Source organism: Cajanus cajan, chromosome 6, assembly GCF_000230855.2.
Source record: "Cajanus cajan strain Asha chromosome 6, NIPB_CcT2T_4, whole genome shotgun sequence".
Taxonomy (NCBI): Eukaryota; Viridiplantae; Streptophyta; class Magnoliopsida; order Fabales; family Fabaceae; genus Cajanus; species Cajanus cajan.
In genome coordinates this window covers 46063831-46082727 of record NC_138522.1, presented here as the reverse complement: position 1 = coordinate 46082727, position 18897 = coordinate 46063831, and the positions used below count along the sequence as shown (strand labels likewise).

Genomic DNA, 18897 nt, shown 5'->3' with positions numbered 1-18897 from the left:
TAAATTTACATAATACTCCAAAAGATCGCATTAAAAATTAAATGAATTATCAAGATGAAATTCATATTTCAACTAGAGAATAATGTAAAATAATTTAAAAATGACATCTAAATTGCCCTAAATATACCTGCTTAACCTGAAAATAATCACATAGAACTTATAAATGAAAACCCGTAGATAATGAGTCAGGATAGGTTAATCACAATTGATAAGTTTAATTATATAAATACACCCACGTATCACACATTCTTCATAAAGGTTTTCAAAAAAAATTATGGGAAGACAGCCACATACAATACAACAATGTTGGAACTTGGAAGTAACCCTTCCAACACTACATTAATGAGGCTTAAGATGTGTTTGGATCACTGGAGCCTAGATTTTCACACGTTTGACACCTCTTTACTTTATCACAACTATAATTTACTATCATATTTTTATTCAAACACCTTTTTGACATGTATTAGAAATTAACAATAATAAGACAAGCAACGAAGCAACACTTGTACATAATTCATAGCCATAGATAAATAACAAACAAACAAATTTTCATTCTTTATATTGAGATTCAGTATAACATGCAATACATATACACCCGCCTCCCTAACCAATAGCAACAAGGGAAAAAAAAAACAAAACAAAAAGCCACATTTTTAAAATACAAACTTGACAAAATGAAAGAATTGATCCTGTCCACTGTGTTTATTGCTACGATAATATGTGAACATTACAAGAGGAAGAGGCATGCTCAATTTAAAAGGAGAAACTAAAACTCACTCTCCAAGGCAGCGCCACATTCAAACTTGGACACTAACCATATATAGCTACGTCCATTATGCATAGGAATCCAAGTAGTAGGGTATATATATATACCAAAAAAAACCACACTACCCAACAGATAAGTGCATTTCAAGATATATTAGGATGCAAAAACAGCATATATGCTGCTCATTGTGTCTGAGTCTAGAACAAATCCACTTTCCTTTTCAGCATGTCTTGCTTCCATCTTGGCAACTTAGAGAATGCTTCTTTGCTCATTCCAAATACAGATTCGAACTCTTTGTCTGACAGATAGGCCTAAGCAACATCAAGTGGAGAAGGAAAAAAAATGTTAACATCAACCCAAAGCATTAAAAGTAAAGGTATAATCATATATCTCCCTCGAGGATTTCAAATATTACAAAGATCATTCGCTAACTGATAAAATTAAGAGAAAATAGGCTACACAGTATGATAAGTTTGTTGTCTTTTACACTAACTACTTTAAAAGTCATACCAACACTGATTTTTGATTTGTTGATAATGTGAAGCTTTTTACATTCATAGTGCATGACTATTAAATCCTAAAACTAATAGCATTGGGGTACTTTATCATTTAGTAATACAATTCATTGGAAACCATAGTGATTGTCTCATTTCGAAATTTAGGGATGTATACATATTTTTCACACATATTAGTATATTAATCAAATTAATAACATGCAAAATACTTACCTCTCTCCGTTTAAGATCAATTCCAGACACAACACTACCAGATTTAGTCTTTAATTGCTCATAACTGAAGAAATTTTGACTATTTTCACTGTCATTTCCATCTTGCACATTTTCTTGTTTTGGTTCTGAATCCCCATTGGTACCAGTTTCAGGGGCAACTTCTTCTGTCTCCTTGGCTTCTGCAACTTCTTCAACAGCTTCCGTTTCAGAAGGGGCACTTTCACTTTTTGTATCTGGAACTGAACAAGAATTCAAACTTGTCAAATAACCACAACCAAACACATTGGACCTATAGCCAACAAGAAATATATTTCTCACCGAAGTTGCTACTTTCCACGACAGGACTACTACTGCTTCCCACAGGAGAAGATTCAGTTTCAGGTGAAGGTTTCTTCTTTTCAGCAGTAAGAACTGAAGAAAGTGCAGCTACTGCTGCTGCTCTTTGTGATCCTGAACTTCTTCCAGTTGCTCTAGGAGCATAAACTTTGGTTCCAGATGATGAATTAAATGCAGAGTTTAAGGCTGCTAAGGCTTCAGCCCTTTGTCTTGCCCCTCCTTGATTTAACCCATTCGACTTACCCTGTGTCAATCAGAGTAGAAAAAATTAGAAAGAAGCACCAAATTGTTTCTTTGCTTTATTAAAATTATCAGCAATGTCCCAATTGAACATTAAAATGTTGTTTAAAAATTAGTGCTTCTTTTGCCCCATTTAGGCTTTAGTAATTGGATGCCTAGAAGTTTGGATGAATGTCCACAGAATGTAGAAGGGCACCGGCAATGCTAATTCTCTTTAATGCGACCTGCTTTAGGCTGAATCTATTATCTTTATTTCATTCACGAAAAAATATCAAGAAAAAGAAACGGCTATATATTATTTTAACTTCCATATACAATATGCAGGGATTATACAAGAAAAAGACTTCTATTGTTCTGATGTCGGATCCACTTTAATGTTGCACCAAGTGGATTGTACGGTTGAATGGGTAAATTAGAGTTTTTAATAAGAACAATGACAACTATATTAGACCTTGCTATCTTTGTATTTAGGTGTTGTTAAGTTGGACGATTTTATAAGGTAAAACTGAATGGATTCCTAGATGCAAATGAGGCAATTAAACTTGTACAACTACAAAGTCTGTATTTCTTTGTAGAGGTATTAATTCCTTGTTGAAAGCTTGATGTTAATCAGCATATAACTTTTAAGAGAAAAAAGTCATTTTGTTTGAGTTGGCTCCATTGACACTAAACTACAACCCCATAATCAATCATAGAGCATACTTTAAACTCATAATTCAAATTTACAGCTCTTGAGTCCCATGACATGACTTAATTTTACAAAATGAAACCCAAGAAGTCCATTTCATTATGCTCACCAGGTGAATTTGGAGATTTTAAATTCAACATACCTGTACTTATCCAAACTCAATAATTCCATTACAGGTCACAACTATGAACAAAAAGAAATCAGGTACACAACGTGCTATAAAACCTTGTCATTACCCTATGCTCTCTTTTCTTATCAGGAGAATCTTCTTTTGGTTTGAAGTTCATTGACTGTAAAATGAAGAAAAATGATAGAAAATCATCTATAAACAAGTTGCTGTACCAGACTGGATGTTGTCTCAGGAGATGAATTGAATGCATTATTTAAGGCAGCCAAAGCTTCTGCTCTCTGTCTTGGTCCCCCTTGACTTGACCCATTAGACTTTTCCTGTCAAGAGATTTAGTAATTAGTATAGCCTAGTTTAGCATATACATGCATAAACAACAAGAAACTAATAACTGCAATAATTAATTCAGATATTAAACCTAACACCAACAGCAATGAGTCTGCACAAGTTTATACAACTAGTAACGTTGAGACAGAAAAGTGATATTGAAAAGTAGGAATTTAGGAATATATTTGCTTGAACTTAAAAAGTAGGAGTTTATACAACTAGTCTTTGCATGATTCAACTGGAGCAATTTTCTCGTGAAAATTAGAACTTAAGTTTATACCTCTACATGATGGCCAATCCCAAATAGTAATGACACCTTTTTCTGGAACGAGTTCCCTGGAACCTGCATTTCATCAGGAAGATAATTAATTGGTATTCAACAAATCAAGAGCCTGTTTGGTTAAATGTAGTGTTATCTGTTTCCCTTTTTAATTTTCACTAACAATTACCAAAAATATCATTTTTTTGCTCACTTTGTTTCATGTATTCAAAGATTTGTATAGAAATGGTGAAAAACATTTTAGACTTAAGTTATCTTCAAAAGCCTCATGGATCATGATCAAAATATAGCAAACATAACTCACACATACATTTGATACATTTTGTAAGTAAATATACTAATAGCACCAAGTAGCACTGATTCATACATGGGAGAAGTTGTTTTATACATATAATCCGAGCCTCAATAGTTATTTTTAAAGATGGAATCTATGTTATACAACAACAGCAGTCTTGTCCCACTGGTTTACATGAATCACATGACGGAATAGGATTCAGTTGAAAACCAAAACCTGTGTTATGAAACTTCAAAGTTGTTGGCATCCCTATATTTGATGGCAATAACATATTTTACTAAACCACCCAGTTAGCCAAGAATTATACTGTTTTCAATCAACATACACATACAGAAAACTATAACTTTACAAGCCATAATGATTAAAAGGCGTGAGAATGAAGATTTTTTAAGAACACAGGAAAACAAAAACGGGAGTTCCTAGACATTTTAGCACATACCATAGCTTTTGCATGATCCCAAGAAAAGTATGTTGTAAAAAAGCAAGGTTCATTCCCTTCTGTTACTTTATACAGTGGTACTTGAGGAGATAGTCCCTCCAGAGATGCAGCCTTATCTATGTATTTCTGAGGGCAAAATTTATAGTATAAATCAAGTACTTCAAGTAAAAGGAAATATGGGAAGTGAAAGCTCTAATTTGTTGAGCATGTTTACCTGGGCAATTTCAAAAGCATTTTGCTTTTCTTTTGGGTCCACAGACTGGCCAATCCAAAGAAACACTTCGGCATGCGTGTCAAGTATGAGGATATCCTCTGTTAACAAATCATCTTGGGAAAAGTTGTAAACCTCATCTAACTGTAAAGTGCAATATAAAAAAAAAATTAGAAGACATAAAGAACCCCAATGTTACTGACTCACATGTGACAAGTTTCCTAGCAATAGTGTGAAAGTTCACATAATGAAGTTGCAGTCACAAACTCACCTTTAACTTTCCTGGTACATCCATGTAGCAAACAAATATGAAAAATTAATAATTGGTCAGAACATTCAAACATCAGTAAATACATTTGCCATTTTATAGAATTTTTTTTTTTTACAGAAGTCCTGTTACAAGAAATTCTACCTCTATTAAAAGAGAAAGTGAACAAATGTGGGTCTCGGACAATGTCATTAGTGACTTTTTTGTTGGTGTAACTTTGTTTCCCTCCAACTGCAAACCAGAAAGCTGAGGTTTCTGTTCCTTCTTTAGCATGCTTTAAAGGAACTCCTGGCTGGACATGGATTTTTAATATGTTAACAAATAACATGTAAAGTAAACTACTGTTAATTAATTTAAATGTTGAAAACAATCATTAGTTTATTGGTCCAAAAGAAAAAGCCAGAGGTATAGCCTCTAATTTAGCCCATTACAAGGGATGCGCTTAGGGAACAATCACAAGAAATAGTCATCCCAAGCCCATTTGAATAATTACTAGAATATCTATATCATTGAAAGAATAATGTTAAACAACAGAAATTTAAAAGCATTTCTGCTTGCTATGTTTTAATATATAGAAGAGTTAACTTCTTCCCTTAAAGAAAAATCTATCCCAGTTGCCGGAAATTGGAAACTCCATGTTTGAGTTTTATGAGACTGAAACTTGGTTATGGTTTAATTTTATACGATAGTTCGTGAATAATGAAGTGGAACACCCAAAACATTGAACTGATACGGTTTGAAGTTCAGCAACTTTTTAATATATTTAGAAAAGAGGCGAAATACAACTAGGGAGAGCATAAAAACTCCAAAGCAGAAAGGAACAGAATACAAAAGAGAGCAGGAAAGAACATATAGTAAGGCTACCCTTAAAAATTCAGCAACTTTTGCTGCAAGCTGCTGCTGCTCAAGGGAACATTGATTCCCATGCCAAGTAAAAACAGCTGAGCCAGATTGCAGGACAAAACACTCAGTAGAATTCAATGAAGCTGCCACCTGAACAAGAACAGCATAATTATGGTCAGCTTGCAGAGAAAAAAGCCCTACAAGTACAAGCAACTAACATAACCATAGTGGACAAAAATGAATAGTTTAATTTTAAATGGGAACATACTGCATCTACTTGCATCACTTTATTGTTATGAATGGATGTTGCAGAAATTCGAATAAGTGCAACACTCTCTGCTGTGTATGTCTCATCTGGCAAACCTTTATCTGATATAAACTTTTTGTAACCTGAGCTCAAGCCTCCCTGAAACAGACATACGTTAGATGAACTAATTAACTCAATACAATCTATATATTAATAAAAGTAGCACTAGATTTTGGAAATGAGACCTTGAGGACCACCATTGGTTGGAAAAGAGCAATAAACTGTGGTGGCTCTTTGCCATCAAATATGCAACCCTGAAAGAAACTACTACAATTATACACAGTTTCCAATCAACATCCCCAACATGATATTCACACTACTGATACCTGAACAGGTCTACCCTTTAATGAGTTGAACATTGTGTTAGCCAATCGAATAGCCATCCTTTGGTCTTCCTGAAAAATAACACATAAACAAGTCAAGTTGTTATATCATGTGCTTTGCAGATGGACAACAATGATTTGGATTGTTATTATTAGAGTTGCAATCTAAGTATTTTGAAGTGAGAAATTCATAGTGTATCAAGGCATGGGTCATGGAAGATATACAATTGTTAGAGAACACAATCAAGATTAACATATTAAAATATTGAACTATATAAAGAAGCTCAATTTACATAAGCAGAAATATGTACTATTATGAGAGTTGCATCCTAAAAGAATCCATTGTGGGGATCATGGTAACTTTTTTTCCTAATCAAAGATACTTCCTCCCTTCCCCCCACCAAAAAAAAAAAAACACTTTGATGTAGTAAATGTTATGCTACACAGATAAGAAAAGAGGATAAAAAAGAAAACATTAACTTTAAAGGAACAGAACGTTTGGATAGTAAAAGTGAAATCCATACAGCTGTTCAAAATGGGGATTTTCTTTACAGCCTCTCTATTTTTCTCAGCACATGTTCTTCCTAAGAATCTCCATGATTAGAGAACTCTGTAGTATTATTAGGTTTGTCTGCACTGTGTTTTGTTCTTTCATAACTTGCCAATTATGTCCTTTCTGATCCAGGCTTGGTAACAAACTAGTTTTCTTTATTTATTTTGCTATAAATCCCTGATATTCGACAGTCTATTTTTCAGCCAAAGTAATTTTATTTACCAAAGAATCAAGTTCCATCTTTTATGATTTAGTAAAAAGATATAGATTTTTGTCCCAAAAGATTAAAGTACAGAAGGACAGATGAGGTTGCAACCAAAAGCAGCAGTTGAACACACACACTCTCACTCATTGCTAGCTTGATATGGAATATCAACCACTTTGACACAATCATATAACAATGTTTATTAACATTTTTGGCCAAGCATGGAAATTCTAGGCCAGTCTTAGAGTAAGCACGGTGAAGTGAATGTAAACAAATTATTACAATTATCACAATACATTTTAAGCTCAAATCAGAGTGACTGAAATTACCTCGATGCTTTTTTTTCCAAACCAACAGCACAGGTAGTAGTCTTCCTTCCTCTCGCTAGAGTGATAAGTGTACAGTACTATGTAACAATCTCCACTATAAAATTTACCAATATCCTCCTTAGGTAATGGAGTCTTAGCACTTCCATTGATTTGCCATACCTGGAAATATCAAATAATATTTTCATGTTGACTGGCATTAATTTAATTGAGCCAAGAAACATATTAAACAAAAAATAAAATCACCTCCAACTTTCCGCCTCCTTCAAGCAAAGGTGGAATTTCCTCAATAACTGGGGTACTTTTTGCCACCCCTTTGACACCCATACCTTGCTGCTTCAGCAAAGCTGACAGTACAATAAAAAAACCATACTTATGAATGACTGGACAAAAAGCCAAGGCAATTACAAGTGTAAAGAAATAATATCCACCTGCAACTTTTCCTCTTCCTTCATCAGCACTGGTAGTAGAAGATCCTGATGGCCAAGAATCAAAGTTGGACTTAAATGAATGTGTTTCATAACCTTGAATAATTCTGGTGATCCTTGTAGATTTTGGCCTTTTTTGACTTGTGAGAAACTCCTAAACATATTGATAAAATTAATGACTCCACTTCAAACCAACATATGAAGAAACGGACTTTGCAATGGCATTACCTCAGCTGCTTGACAAGCTGCTTTTCGTTCTTCAACTTGTGTTACACGGCCAATCCAGACAAATACCTCAGCACCACAGTCTAATATATAGCATTTGTTGTTCTCCAGCAGTGACTTTGAAAGATCACTATCCACAGGCTTGACGTCACCATCAGCAATACTGCAAGCACAAGGTCATATCCTCGAGATCAAGAAACTTATATCCATAGTGCACACATCATAAAATATAGAGAAATAAAACAGAAGTCAAAAAGATAAGGAAAATGTTAACTAGTGCTCTTAGGAAACTAGTTAACGAATCAAAAGTAGATAGTTTTTATTGAAAAGTGTATCTGCACATTCTTTCATATAATTTTATTATAGTTTTCAATGAAAAATTTCTATATATTAATTACTTAACCAATGCCATAAGGACATTGATTAACAAGATCTAAAAAATAATCTATACTGCTAAAAGTATTAAGGAGAGAGAAAGTTAAAAAATAAAGATTTAAGGTTATAATATATATAGCACCAGCAGAAAAGAAAATAATCATGGTTCCTAGTATAAGCCAGCAAACAGCGGTGACATGACATCTTCAACTTCAGACATAATGAGAATTCAAACCCCCTGGTTTTGATCAATATATCTTCTTTTGTCTTATAAAAAAACACATTCAAAACCAGCACAAAGTACACAGTACGCTTCTCTGAGCACCAGCATCTGCTGCCTATAATGCAATAAAAAATCAAATTTTATATACCTAGGTCCTAGGTGATATAAAGAAAAGGGAGGATAAGATATGAAATTCACATAGAAAAGAGAAACATTCCTGCAGGTAGTGTTGACCCAACAAAAACTACCTATATCCCCTTTTGAAGTGTAAGATAAATATATTTGATTATATTCAGTTTTCTACTCATTTTATTGACTTGTAATTAAGAAGGTTTTATAGAGTAATACCTATAGAGTTGAGCAGGAATCGTCTCTGGAACGATATCATCCTCACTAATTATCTTCTTTCCAATGGGAGCAAAACCACCAAAGAGAACCCAAAATTCACCCGAGTCTGACTCAGTATCAAGCTTGCCATCATCTGCAATGTGGGATACATTTTATAGTCACAAACAAATCAAAATATACACTTGAAGAACACATATTCCAATCACATAACATGTGCCTTGTGCCCTTACCAACAATTGCAACTTCGCATTTGCCTTCATGATACTTTTCCTTCAACAACTGGATAACTTCAAGAGCCTTGGCTCTTTCCTGAATATTGGAGTTTGCACCATTGAATTGATAAATCTTATTCTGAGTATCTAGGATGAACACATCATCATGATTCAGCGAAGACCGTGCAAAAGGGACCTGCATAAGGAACACTTTGTATCACATTTTTAGTCAATGAATTTGCATTGAATTTGCATTGAATTTATGAAGTACAAGAACAGAGAACACTATGCCTGTTTTATTCTGACAACTCGTTTTCCTCTGCATACATACAAACGTGTTTCAAACTCCTCTTCTTCAGGTTTTTTAAATCCAGATGCCACACCTCCTTCTAATGGTATTATACATGGCTTAAAGTATGACAGAAACTTGTCAGATTCATGCCCTTGAATTTCCCTGTGTTGCACTGCACGTCCTCCAAGAGTTGCATCGAGTTCAACAGTTTTAATGGCTGCTGTTCCAGCCTCATCCTACAAGGAAAATCACACCATATGAATAGAGATTTTCCTTTTGTCAAAATATGATGGTTCATGAATATCTAAACTGTTAATCATCATATACGGTGAACTGGAAGAAACTCGAACACAAGGTCAAGTCCAAACATACCTGACTTGTATCCTTTCCAATCCAGAAGTGAATATCATACAAATAAGCGCCTCCTTTGTTTTGAGTTGTCTGCAAATAAACTTGAAATCAACACCCAATTTGTTTTTACACAAAGTAGAAATCTATCTTTCCACTCAAGAACAGAATTTTATTGAAGACTTTCATCTGTAAAAGTAGGAATTTTGCTTAAGACTTAAGGCTTCTCTTATGTACAGCTTCTACAAGCTGTGCTGTTTCCCTAGAGAATTATAAATTGAAATAGTCACCCTTGTTAGTCCTATGTGGATAAAAGTCACTTTCTCTATTGTGCATGTGCATTGATCTAAAGTTGCAATACCACAATTGGCATCGTATTGTTTGTTAGAGTCTCACGAGAACTAGAAAGCAATTTTAGGTGTTGTGCACAGCCCAACAGAAAAATGAACTTTTTCCACAACATTCAGCTTCTAGCGTCACCATACTACAGTCACAAAGTTTAGCGATGTTTATATACACATAAGAGATATATGGGATACAGCTCACACCTGTAAGATGATGTAAGAATCTCCCATGTAGAATTTCCCATATTCTGATCTGGGTAATGGAACTGGCTGAAAATTCTCAATCCTCCATATTTCAGTCCCTCTACAAAAAGTTAAGTCTAAAACCCCTCAAGTAGATAATTATCCAATACTTAACTATATAACTAGAACAATAATACCATTTACATAGTGCTTGACTATAGAAAATTTTAAATGAAAAAAATTATATCCTTCACGATTCCTCTGACATTACTAAGGATACACTTTTTGACCCACTCCCTGGAATGCTGGATCCAACACTTTTGCAGCGCTAGACATGGCTGAAAATTCCTTCTAAAATACCGTCTTTTCAGCTAACACCACCCACAAATTCCAAAGTAATCCACTGCATGAGAGGAAACAGAGTTAATAATGTTTTAACAAGAGAAAATCATGTATCACTGCAAAGCACGGGAAACAGCAGCATCAACAAGTTCAATAGCATTTGGTAGATATTAGAACGGGAAAGAAGTTGTTGTATTCTATGTTTGGTGCCTTTAACAAATAAAATAAAACAGGACAAACTGAGCAGTGGGCATTGATTTCTTCCTTCTTTGTCATTATGCTCTAAATCACAAGAAAGCAAAACTAACTTCATAATTAGTTAGAACCAAAATAATCTCTAAAATTTAAACACTTACCTATCTGTGGGAATATATTAATTAACTAGAACATACACTTTAGTCCTATCAAACTAAGGTTACAATCCTATACTTGCACTGAATCTATAATATGACAACCGAGTCTTTTGAATTTGCATGCTAGCCTACTTAAGCACTACCATCAATTAAGGCCTTTGCCTGCCATTGTATTTGGTATCATGATGCCAAGAACCAACTAGCCTAAAAGCTTAAGATGTTAGCTAAAGGTTCATGATGGGTTTATATCTAACAACCCCTCATGCAAAAGTCCTTAAGATTTGAAACATGGACCAGAAAGGTCATTGGAGAAGAGGACTGACAATTGCAGAGAAGAGAAGGAGAAGGAATTTGCTGGGAAAATGACATGGCAAAGGGAGACCAGTAAACCACAATTGAAACATGGATTGAAGGTTGCCTCTCTTGAAGTTGATACAGTGTTGAAAACAAAAAGAGAGAAAAAGAGATACATGAGATGCACAAATTGACATAATAAATACCATAATACAATTCCCTAATTACTATAATTACATGATTTGGTTAGACTCTAGCCTATACAATGAACCTCAATACTAATGATCTCAATGCATGAGATGTCGTGTTTCAATTTTCTAAAACAATGTTCTTGTTGATAACAAAAGAAAATCCTTTTTAAGTAATCTTCTATTGGCAATTACAAGCGAACTGTGTCACACCAGACACAAAATTTTGGTATCTTTTACATTCTCTATAACCTCTCTTTAAGTACAGCCCTGCTCAGTGAAATATAGCCCTCTACAAAAGCAGTGTATATAATTAAATCCATCTTTTCATGTGTACAACTACAATGTACACATTTCTCACCACTTAACGGATTTAAAATAATAGGAAGCACTAAAGTTTAACTGTCGAACAAATAGATAGAAGAAGGCCAGTGTCCCTTTGATATCAATTATAATCCCAACTGTAGATCACTTCTGCTTAGCACAACAACCCATCATCCATGTCACATTCCAAACTGGTCACTTCTCCGATCAGGTAGATAATACAAACTGGCTGCAAAATTATCAGGTTGAAGTACTCTACATGTGAATTGCTGCAAAGAGTTCAGCTAATAATTGCTTGTTCACTGCTTACTCCATCATATTACATGTCTCAAATCCAAGTCTTTGGTAGCTAAATGGATTCAGCATTTCAAAATTTCAGTTCTGAAATCTGTGAAGATATCTAACAGCAGAAAATAGTTTACGATCGCGATGGCTATGCACTGGATAAGAGCTGTTCACCTAATAGTTTTTACCAAAGATCAAGGAATTTTGACCACATGCTTGATCTGATTCTGAGCTGACAATCAAATAGTAAACACTGCAACTAAGCTGAAACAACGAAGAATTTTGGATAATAATGTTGGGGATCGACTTGATTTGTTGATACAAAGTTGAATACTAAGATCTACCAGCCTCTCTTTTATAATGCTCATTGAGCCATTTCTTTGTCAAATTAAAAGCTAACAAAAACAACACAATTGATCAAAGCTTGATTAACAATGCAAATCATAACAAATGGATACAGTCGTGAGATCACCAAAATAAGAATCCGATAGATGATCAAAGAGCTCAAAAGTACAAAACAACATCAAAACAAGAGGGTGCCCAACAGATCAAAAATCACAGTGATCACTAAACAAGAAGAAGCCATCAAAGTTACCACAATATGGTGCCGACCCAGATCAGCAACGAAGGCACTGAATCAGAAAAAACGATGAGAGCATGAGATCAAGGATGAGCAAGAGCACTGAATGTGAGATGAGTATAAGAAGAAAAAGGGGCAGTGATGAGGGAAATTAAATGGAGGTACCTGAGATCTCAATGCGTGATGATGGTTTGTGTTGTGTGTGAGAGAGAGATAAGAAGAAACAAGGTATGGGGAGGACAAGGTTGCAGAGCTGGCAATAAAGAGAGAGAAGAAGATACTTGTTGGAAAGAAAAGTGAATTATTGCTGTGCCTGTGGTGAGTGAGTGCCCTTCTCTCTCTCTAACTTTTTTTCTTTATAGCCTTTTGAGATTCAAACAATTCAGAGTTGCAGAGAGAAGGGTATGGATGAATTATGACGACGATCAAAATGACACTATTATGACATGAAAGGCCAAGTTGGTGAAACAAATGAAAAGAAAACCAAACGAGGAAATTCTGGTGTATAAAAAAAAAAAGTTAAAAGAAAAGAAGTTTTATACAGTTGTTTGTTATTTATTACATAAGACCCATGAAGCAAAGTCGTTATTTTAAGGTAAAGATTCGCGCAACCGCTAGTTTTGGCCTTCTGGTTGCTTACATGGATTCTTTTTTGGATTTTCCTTTCCCCCTTTATATTTTCTTTACTATGTTACTGTTCTCTCTCTCCATATCTATTCTCACTGCTCAAGTCAATATATATTTTTTTCTTTATGAGAAAGTCATATATATAATCTAATTTCATGTTATCTCATGTAAGATGTTAAGAAAGTTTTCTCTAAGCTACATAATAAATTTTTTAAGAATAAATAATCCTTGAGTTGGTGGTTAAAATGTTCTAGCTTGTTTACACAAACTGTTATAGGATAAATTTGTCGAATTTTGTAATATTAATTAAAAATTATATTAATTATTGATTATTTGTAATTATTTAACGATATAAAAAAAATTATATACTAGCAATTCATGTTTTTAACTTCCTAAACTTTAGTTAGTTGATTAGTCACAAACATAATAGTTTATACTAATATTATGATTATCACAAAAAAAAAAAACTCATGTCTACTGAATATTAATTTTAACACATTCTTATTAATAAAATTTACAAAATAACGAATGAAATTTATTAAGGAAGTTACAGTAACGTTATTTACTTTAATAAATTTTAATTAGTAATAAGAAAATATGTTACTACATTCAAGATAACGACTCATCACTTACTAACAGTGATACGTATTAGGTATTGCGCACACTACTTGATCTAGCTAGAGAGAGTAAACGACAATTTCACCCTTCTTTATAATTAGAACATTTTTTCTTCTTCTATTTCTTATAAACTATCTCATATCCAATTGTTTTGAAATTAAATAGGAAAGAACATTCATTTACAATTTAATGATTCCATTCTAAGTAAAATGGTTAAAATTAATATATATCAAATGTTATGTAATAAATTAAATCATATTATTTTTCATTTGAAATAAAAAATAATAGAAAGGTAAATAATAATCAACTATTAAATATCAATTAAGAACTTACCGAAATACAACAATAAGTGCAGCGTTGAAATTTATAAGTTGCTACATTTGAAAAGAAATATTTCTCAGTATGTCAAAATTCCATATATTGTAAAATGAGTAAAAACTTAACAGTTAAGATATTGAATAGACCAGAGGATTCATGTTCACAACATATATAAAAGTTAAAGCCGTACAAATCATCCTATGTCTTACACGAGACTCTCATGTGTAGGCCCTTATAACTTGATATTAAACCTTTATTTAAGTCGAAATACATTATTAATTGAATTGAAAAATAAAAATGAATTCTAACTAATTCACCACTAGTTTTATCGGTGTTAGAGTGGTTTAATCAATTCTCCACCAATTCTCTAGCTGGCAGGTTTTGTGAGACCAATAAACCCATTAGATCACTAAATTTCCAAATGAATTTGGGGAATCGTTCATAGGCAAAACTTTATTACTAATTTGAATCTTAGAGCATTAATGTAGACCCGAGATTTTATTTTATCTTTTTTCTTTCTATACCGCAGTCATCTCCTATCTATCGAAAATAATCATGTTCGAGATTAGTAAAATTACTATAAGTTACATTCTGAGTATTAAATGTAGTTATATATTCAAAACTTTAACTTAAAATGACTGATTAAATAAAAGTAGTTACACATCAATTGATCTATCGATCAGTATTGTGACCCTATTAAATGAGTATAAATGTCTTTGAGAAGATAAATGAAATTAAACAGAATGTGTTGAAACATAAAGGAAAATGGCATGTGGAGGGTGCAATTCATGACCAATTTAAAGGGCCAGGAAGAGTCTAAAAATAATTTTGCATTGTCAAGTTACATCAAAGTTATAGAAGATGGAAGGTTTACTTTGTTGTGACACAGAATTGCCTATCTAATTTGCATATAAAGACGTTGGACTGCTCAAAACAGCAGCATGGTCCATCACTCACCCAATAGAATCCCATTGTCGCCCCTCAACCTTTAAAATTCATGTCATCATCAAATTAGATGAAATTGCTCATTGAACAATGACAATAAACACATTAGTGGTAAATAAAAGTAGGGTTCAATAAGTGTGGTGGGTTATTTTAAACCTACTGAATTTAATTCTCATCCGTTTAGTTTTCTTTTACTGATTTGGCAAGTGAAAGTCTTCTGTGGAGTTTCTGAAGTGCACTGATTATGCTTTATGAGGCAGAACAACCAATTATATATCTCCATTTTTACAGAGATATCTAATAAATTTTAATGCATCATTCTATTTATTAGTATGATGCAACAATAAAATAAATTCCTATCGGATGAGTGTAGGTAATTAAACTCTCTGTATATTACTTGTATCAGATTAATTCTTAGGAATGGAAATTAGTCAAACAAAAGAGAAATTGAAGTTTGGCTTGTGAATGATTCAACAGCAATTATATATATCCACTTTTACATTCTCAATGTATTGAATGCGATTAGATGAATTGTTTATGAATGAAAGTTAATAAGCTACCAATCAAAGGACATGTTAGTTATTAGTTATTACCCGATAAGAGTGGTCCATATATACCGATGAATTGTTTAAATTACTGTACGATTTGGCTCATGACCAATGTGTCATATATACATATATAGCAGGAGAATATACTTGGCTAACCAACATGCTTCTAATTTCACCAAAAAAGTATATATATAGCTGGAGAATTAGTCTCCATTTTACTGTTTTCACTTTGCACATCAACAGTTTGCATGAAAAACCACTATTCCAAAATATTAAGATTGTGTTCCATGATTATGTGATGTGTTTGAAAATTAGTTGAGTTGAATTTAATTGGGGTTGGGGTTGAAAAAAAATTATATTTACAAATATTTATTTTTTTGGATTAAAATGTGTGTTTTTCTTTGAATGTGATTTTAAGTTGATATTTAAAATATTTGCATATTTTTTCACCAAAAATGAAAGAAGTGAACATATTGGCATGTAGGATAGAGAGGAGAGATAATCTATAAAAAAAAGTGGGAAAAAGATGATGAAGTACAAGAAAAGATGAAGGGTCTACCACGAAGTTCTCCAGACCACAAAAATCAAATGGGGTCAAAGATGCAAAGAATGTAGCTCTTTAAGTTAAAAGGAATACATCAGATAAAGTCATAAAGTAATTTGACGTCTATTGACTAAACACTGCTTCATTATACAATCAATTATCATTTAAATCCACAATTTTTCTCCATATTGGACAAACCATATGGATCTAAAAATCAGTTCATCCGTCACAAATTCAAACAGTAGTAAAATTAGTTGAATAAATAATACATCATCAAAAGTGTATTCTTTATATTATCATTTAATTATAAATGATTACATATAATCACTAAATCAAAATTAGTTTTTTTTGGCAATTAATTTATTATTTAACGGCTATATAAATGATTATTATTTTTTTACCAGCATTTAACTAATGGCTGGTGTATCAGTGTCGCTAATACTATTACCGACATTTATATAAAATATCGGTAAATATCTACTAAATTATCGAAAAAACTTATTTTTTTTAGTGGCAATTATAGTAGCCATTTTAAAGGTTATTAAAAGTTTTTTTTTTCAATTGTCTCCTTTACTTTAAATAATTTATTCCTATAATTTCATTTTCTAAATTCATAACTTATATACTTTTTTATTTTTACTCGATGTGAGATTTGTAAGATGAGAGTTGTCTTTTAAATATATATATATATATTTTTTTTTTTTAAGAGATGTGAGATTTATAAGGTGAAAGTTGCTCTCTAATTGTTTTATAGCACTATTGAACTTGGTAACAATGAGTGATTTGATACCAATTTAGAATAGTGAATTAGGAGTCAAGTCAACCCTATAAAATGAACTTGTAAGATGATAGTTATTACTCACTTATATACTATTTAATTATCTTATCTCTAATCGATGTGAGACTTAAGTTTTTTCTAATAAATAATTGTCGCTAATAATAAACTTTAGTGTAATATAAATACATTTTTAGTGGCTATTATATATTAACCATTAATATTTTTACATATGACGGTAATTAAATTATTGCCATTAAATAATTGTCATTAATAATAAATTTTTTTGTAGTGAATAAATCTGTTAACTTCATAATAATTATTTTAAAATGATATTAAAAATAATTTATAATTAATTAATTGAGAATGTAAAAATTTCTGTATATATTTATTATTATTAATAATAAAGTAGGAACTTAAAATTACGTACATATTAACCAACCGATAGATATATTATTTATCTAAATCAAATTGAATAAAGGGCAATGAAAGTAAGAAAAAGTAGATAATGTTATACTGTCAAGTGTCACCAACACATTGGCTGGCAAGATGCTTTTTGCTGTTCATATGTATTCCTATTTAAGGTCACCCATCTTTTTAAATGTCCAAAACGCATCAAAATAATTAGGATTTGTTGGATGCTGCTTAAATATATACTCTGCAATATCCTTCTCTTACATGGTTTATCAAATCAAATCAAAAATGATTTTAAAAAATAACTACAAATTATTGAACCACCAAAGTTACTATACTAAGTCACTTAGGCTTAAAGAGAAGAATTCCCTTTTGGTAGAACTCAGAATTTAAGTAGAAAAAAGGGAGGAGGAACCAGATAAAATTACTGGTGGCCTAGGGTTTTCCTATCACTTTTTTTTTTCTTAACTTAGCCGTTAAACATTTAATGGTGTTATTTTTTGGATGAAAAAGGTAAGAGTTCTAATTGGTTTCGTTTTGTGGCACGAATACTTTTAAACTATATAATATAATTACAAGTATCTATTATAAGCCATAACCACCAACTCTGAAGAGTGGTCATATATGAATTACTATGAAAGAGTCACATGAAAATTGCAGAAAATTAAGTAATTAGAATTAGAAAAGAGTAAGTGAAAAAGGAACTGAGACTGGGTTACTACTCTTTCATAGAACACTTTTTTTCCCAACAAAAATGAGTTATTTATCTTCGCTTTATTATATTTATCTATTTTGAACCTTCAGATTATTGTAAAGGCATTTGATTGCATTGAACAATGCAATAAAAACTACTCCAGAAAATGTTTATCTAACATAAGATATGTAATTTTTTTTTAATTTGTCATAAGATAGATTAAAAAAATTGAATCTTTTTATTAGAGTTCCATTTGCAACTTCTTATTCTTCCCGGTGATAATAAATTATACTAATATATTGACACCAATTAATATAATTAAATTATAAATTTGATATATAAGCGTTAGGTCGGTCCTTATTAGAATATATTCTGTCGTGGTCATATTTATTTAAATTGAATGTGCGTGCGGCATATCTCTCTCATCGTGCTTAGATGACAATCATTAATACTATTTATTATAAGAAATTAATTATAATATATAGTGTGAAAGGTTTGATCTAATGATACATTTGATTTGTTAACATTTATGGAGTTTAGTGGGTCAGCATACACACATGTATGCCACAAATCATACTACTCCAAGTGAGAGAAGGGACACCAGAGCAATGGTGGGGACACAAGGACTACAAAAACCCTTAATAGTCATGCATTTCTTGATATTATAAGCCTGAAAAATAATATAGTTATGTAAGGGTGTATTCAAAATTGTGAATATTTTTCAAAAATAAAATAAAGAAAACATATTCTTATAGCAAGTTCATGTCTCACCATATGTAGCATCATCTTTAGGACCACAAAATGAGAA

The 18897-nt window shown here is 32.3% G+C and overlaps 1 protein-coding gene across 1 annotated transcript; it reads right to left on the bottom strand.

Moving 5' to 3' along the window:
* Positions 1–527: 527 nt before the first annotated feature.
* VLN2 (villin 2) lies at positions 528–13101 on the bottom strand. Its single transcript, XM_020355809.3, has 25 exons — positions 12772–13101; positions 12622–12658; positions 10521–10643; positions 10262–10361; positions 9738–9806; positions 9365–9601; positions 9092–9269; positions 8862–8994; positions 7919–8078; positions 7694–7844; positions 7509–7609; positions 7266–7424; positions 6182–6250; positions 6041–6109; positions 5817–5954; positions 5570–5698; positions 4850–4997; positions 4709–4719; positions 4441–4581; positions 4227–4352; positions 3493–3555; positions 3101–3205; positions 1813–2074; positions 1495–1733; positions 528–1077 (listed from the first exon to the last, which is right to left on the bottom strand). Exons 3-25 carry the CDS (start codon positions 10574–10576, stop codon positions 964–966), a joined length of 2958 nt encoding a protein of 985 aa, XP_020211398.1. The 5' UTR covers positions 10577–10643; positions 12622–12658; positions 12772–13101; the 3' UTR covers positions 528–963.
* Between the last annotated feature and the right edge of the window lie 5796 nt (positions 13102–18897).